The 6,007-nt window shown below is 33.4% G+C and overlaps 1 protein-coding gene across 1 annotated transcript in view; it reads left to right on the top strand.

The window, feature by feature from the left end:
• Window positions 1–6,007, top strand: part of LOC128248875 (probable serine/threonine-protein kinase DDB_G0280133) — a 243,744-nt gene that overhangs the window by 182,002 nt on the left and 55,735 nt on the right. The window contains exon 2 of the mRNA XM_052971041.1: window positions 4,659–4,816. Coding sequence (XP_052827001.1) covers window positions 4,659–4,816 — 158 coding nt within the window. The remainder of the gene's footprint in view (window positions 1–4,658; window positions 4,817–6,007) is intronic.

Genomic DNA, 6,007 nt, shown 5'->3' with positions numbered 1-6,007 from the left:
AAATTAAATCTCGTTTCAAGTCTCGGGTTTAGATTTTTTCTCGAACCCCATTTTCAGTCTATAAAAGAGAAATATTAGTTTCATCAATTTGAAATTTAAGACATTAAAAAAAAATGTCAAAACAATAATAATAATAATAATAATAATAAAAGTAATAAGACCCTCAATTGAAATTCCTCCGATTTCATATATATATATATATGTGTGTGTGTGTGTGTGTGTGTGTGTGTGTGTATGGGTGTGTACAGATATGTTATGTGTGTACAGATATATTACGTATGCGTGAAAATGTTTGTATGTAAATATGTGTGTGCGTACGTGTAAGGTTGCATTTGTGTCTGACAATAATACTGTGTACTAGTTACATAAAGATGTACAGTGTAGTATCTAAAATAATACTCTTGCTTTAGAATTTCGACATTTGAAGCCTATATTTCTGAATTTTATCATAAAACTTTTAAGAGAACAAAGTGTTGGTAAAACGAGTATTTTGTTACTCTATATTCTGCTTTCTGATTCCATCTGACGTCATTTTCAAAATTCTTTTTTCAAGTATCGGTAAAAAATATATCTGTAAAATACGAACCAGCATCGATGCCTACTAGAAATAGCAGCCAAATTGCTTTCAAACCACATAAGTATTTATTGATGAAAACAGAACACATTCGACTACTAATTTAACTTATCAATATTCTTTTCTACTCTAGGCACAAGGCCTGAAATTTTTTGTCAGAAGGGGGCCAGTCGATTAGATCGACCCAGTACGCAACTGGTACTTAATTTATCGACCCCAAAAGGATGAAAGGCAAAGTCGACCTCGGCGGAATTTGAACTCAGAATGTAAAGACAGACAAAATACCGCTAAGCATTTCGCCCCGCTTGCTAACGTTTCTGCCAGCTCGCCGCCCTTTAACTTATCAATATTAGAAGGGTTAGATCAAGTCTGCATAGGATTTGAACTCAGAATGTAACAACCGGAACTAATACTACAATATATTTGGTCCGATACTCTAACGATTCGCCATTTCCTCACTATCGCTTCCTTTAATAACTGTCAAATATTGATTTCAAATTTTTCTTAGTCGACATATTTGTATGAGCTGATATATTCTGTCATCACACGGAATGAGTGATCAGAACAAGATTCCAGACTCAATGAAATTAAGGAAATTACCAAGGCAACTTAGAAATTCTTCAACTCAGCATTGCAAATTTATATATATTATATTCCATGCTTTATAGCTGTTGTACAGTTTCATTCATCGATATGACAGATTCATGAACACAGCTCAGGTCCAGTACGAATCAATAATAATTACCGATCTTTCGGTTGATTAACACGCACTATCAATATAAAAGGGTTATTTTATTTTTTATCAAGTGAACCATCAGATTTCTCAAGCATGCTAGACAAATGAACTTGTTTATTATAGCTTTCGTTCTTCTCTGATAATCAATAAACTGGTAACTTGATTCATTCATTACAAGCAAACAAGTGATTAAATTTCAACCATCATTTGTCTCCAAATTTCGGTTCGCTTTCTCCAGATCGATTTCAGAGCCACAACAGAGCATGCTGAAGTAAATTTTAATTAGATCACGTCTGTTTTCTGATCGGCTTGAAGAATATCGTTCTTAATTCAAATCTTTTGATTATTACATAGATTTTCTTTTTATCGAGCTTTGATTTTCTATGTAACACGTTTGAGAAAATATGTCAAAAATATATCATTGCATCTAAATATTTTAGCATCCTGAATGTAGATGTAGCCTTTAGCATGCCAGTTTCTTCTTTTCCGATTTTAGCAAGTTTTTAGACTTCATCTGTTGATTGAACTTTATATATGTACATACATAAATGCATACATACGTTCATACATACATACATTTATGCATGTATATATACATATATGCATGCTTACATACATGCAAAAGATATATATATGCATACATGCATGCATACATACAAACAAGCATAGATACAGGCATACACACGTAGAAACATGCAGACATACATGCATGTAGACATACATACATACCTAGATGCATGCATAAATGCATACATGCATACATACAAACATGCATGGATACATGCACACACGTACATACATGCATGCATACATGCATACGTACATACATACATACATGCATACATACATACATATATGTAGATATACATACCTACATGTATATATACATATATGCATACACGCAGACAAACATACATACATATATATATAAACTTACATACACACATATATAGACATATATAGATAAAAACGGACAAATAATCAATAAGAGATGTAACGAATATATTCATATGAAAACCTACATATGCAGTATGCCTGATGTAAGTTGGTAAATCGTATTTACAATGTTTCATTTAAATTATTCCTTTAATCTGATATTCTTTGTTCATAATTCTTCTTTCATATACATTCTATTTCTATCGTCTGCTTCACCCTGATGAAAAAATTGGAGTTTAAGAATCTGCTCCCACTGAGCACTATTTGGAGGTTATCTATCTCACGCTTGCACTAGCATTTTATCACCGATTATTTATGTGTGTGTGTGTGTGTGTGTGTGTGTGTGTGTGTGTGGCCGTAGACCATAAATTTTTGTCTATGAAATGCATCAACTCAGCCAAATACCTCATTTGTTTGACAAGCTCCTACTGAACGAAGCATATGTTCATGTGTAAAGAGTAATTTTAATATAACACATGTGTACATGTGTATATATACATATGTATATATGTGTAAATATATGGGTGTATAATTATGCATATGTGCATATAGTAATCTAGGAATATATATATATATATATATATATATACATATGTATATGTGTGTGTGTTTATGCATATATAGACATACATATGTATCTATGTATGCATGTGCGTGTGTGTGTATATATATATATATATATATATATATATATATATATATATGCAATCCATACACTCACAAGCACATACACACACACATAATATGCATACGTAACTGAAAGCCTGCACAAATAGGAAACCATGCTAGTTCTTTCTGAAGACCCCAAAAAAGCACATATACAGAATTAAATTCCTTTTAAAACAATTATAATTAATTACCAGGTTTACGATTTGTGCCGCTGCTCTTGTTGTCAATTGCATGTCATTGTAATAAGTGTTTCAAAAAGATAGTAATGTTTAAATGGAAAAGAACGCGATAAATGTAAAATTAAAATAAGCATGAAATTAAATTGATAATTAATTCCAGACGCAGTTGATGTGCGATGTGTCGGCATTTGATAAAGTTAAAAACATGCATTAAATATAAAATAAAATGGTGAAATAAAATTAATGAATGATCGCATTACTGTTGAGATTAGAATTCTAGTATCACGAAGTGATTTATAGTATAACGCATTACTCCGAGAGTCTGTAATTTTATAGAGAGTTAAAACTGATGGAATCTGGTTGCTTCGTCCTTAGTACTTGATTTTAGCCCATTATTCAAGCTGTACTGTGACTCCGTTTACGATGCCTAACTCCTAATTGATCTGTCAGCTTAACTGTAAAATCGTTTCTAATTATGGCATAAATTCAGCAATTTTAAGTCGAATATATCAACCCCAGTGTTCAAATGAAATGGTACGTATTTTATCAGTTTCGAAATGACGAAAGGCAAAGTCGACTTCTGCAGAATTAAAACCCAAAATATAAAGAGTCAGAAGAAATGCCACTAAGCATTTCGTCCGACTCGCTAACAAATCTACCAGCTTGCTGCTTTAACCTAATTGTAAAACAAGCGATAAAAAAGAATTGTAGGCAACAAATAAAAATAACAAGAACACTAATCACCCTTGCGCAGGGACGTCGGGATCAACTGTTCATACCCTGTCACTGATACATATAACAAAGTACGCATTCATGGTCATAACACTCAATCCGTGAACGCCGCAGTCCACGAACAGAAACTAAGTACAATATACTGCTCTGATAGATACAACAGACCTGTTCTGACAGGTACAGTACGCTACGCTCAAGTATCGACGACCTTGAATTGCCTTGGGGTTTATTAGACTGCAGTACTGAGTGACAATGCTATCTTGCAGTTTGGTAAGCTGTATATTAGGATAATTGTCCTTCTTACGTATAACAGTTTGGAAATGGGAGAGAGGCATCAACTTAGTGGATTCTGAAGAATTACATAAAATGCAAAAAATAAGAGAGAAAAGAAAAAAAAAATGATCTTTGTGTAGCTTTGGGCTAAGCGCCAGGAAATATCAAAGATTCTTCTGCGGCGGGCGAGACATATATAAGCAAGGTAGCTATTGACCCTTTATGGGCACTAATTTGAGTAAATAAAACGTGTCTAGTCGTTTTGTTCTAAAATTTAGTACGATCGTCTGGATAAAGACAGGTATTTTGTTCGATTTTCTTTGGCAGATTCTTTTGCCTGGAATTCGCACTTTAATGTTTATAATCGAAAAACATAATTTTTTTTACCATCTTCTACTAACGCTAATATGTTGTAGGTCTTTTCACACGCATAATGGTGATAAGAATTTCTGAATAAAAATTGTTAAATGTTAAAAGATAAAACATAAAATGGACCTTTGAAAATAAAAAGAGAGAAAAGTGTATAAACGAAATTTCTTTATTTCTACTTTATTTACAGCATGCAAAAAGATAGATTCCAGTTTTCGACTTGCTTGTCCGGTATATAACGAAAATGAAGAAACAACATGCATTGATGATACACAGTTATGTGATGGAATGTCCGACTGTCCGAATGGAGACGATGAAAATAAAACTGTATGTATGTTCTATACGATGGTAAGTGCGCAAAAGTTTTTATTATTTTTATAATAGCAATATTTAAATGTTTCATTTTGTCTCCGCTTTTTATAGATATTTAATTTGCCGGAGCTCGATCTATCATCAGCACCTTGTCCTTTCGAGCTTTTATAGGAGTCCACTGTTTTGCAAGCAACTGGTCCCAGTCTTTGTCTGAAAATAGCCCAAATCAGAGGAAGTTAAAAGAACAAAGTAATCGAGCTGGACACTTTTGTCATGTTTTATACACCAGCATGACTACAACCAGGAATTTCTTAATTCTTGTAAGGCACCACTTCCACAAAACACACAAAAGTGCTTTTTAATGCACGCTATGTTAAGATTAGATATGCTTTCCTAGACAATATCGTTTCGATCGTCAAGCACTGCAATCAGAAAACACGCTTACAGATCTCCCATCCGATTGTCGAAATCGCTTGTTCACTCGAGGGATCTTGCTCTCGAAATAAGTAATCTATTGAGCATCCGTTACTCTCAGAAGAAAGAGCGGTTTCACCATTAACAGCTTCATGAAACGTTACAATCAACATTTGTATTCCTTAAGGTCTTTGTACAGGGAAAACCCCACTTCTGTGTCCCGATTTACTTGGAGGTACTGGAACAATTAGCCAATAATAACTTGGAACACGATTGACAAAACTACTCTATAGTCTAATGGATTGAGCAAATATAGACTTTGCAGATGTTGAAGATCATCATTTTGTTGCATAGACCAATACGATCTTAACCTGCTAACAACCAATAAGGAACAGTCTCACTAAAGAATTACGAATGAATTTCCATGAAACACATCTGAAAGTTTACAGGATATGGATCACGTGTGAGCATATGAAAGTTTGAATACGCACGCAGTAGGGAATCTTGCACTGTGTTAATGATATATTTTCCCGTGTGCAAAGAGAATAACAGAACGTATTCACATTTGTTTAATTTACACAACGTGGGCGTTACAAACTGCATTCTAACTATATTAAATATATTTATTTCTCTCTCTCTCTTTCCCTCTAATTTTACATGTGTGTATGTGTGCATATGTGTTCATGTGTGTGTGTGTGTATGTGTGTGTGTGTGTGTGTGTGTGTGTGTGTGATAGACATGCAAGCTTAAGTAGACCACCATATACATATATACATATATATAAATATATGAATATATATATATATATATATA

This window comes from Octopus bimaculoides, chromosome 10, assembly GCF_001194135.2.
Source record: "Octopus bimaculoides isolate UCB-OBI-ISO-001 chromosome 10, ASM119413v2, whole genome shotgun sequence".
NCBI lineage: Eukaryota > Metazoa > Mollusca > Cephalopoda > Octopoda > Octopodidae > Octopus > Octopus bimaculoides.
Note: the sequence above shows the minus strand (reverse complement) of the source record. Positions and strands in the feature narration are given on the sequence as shown.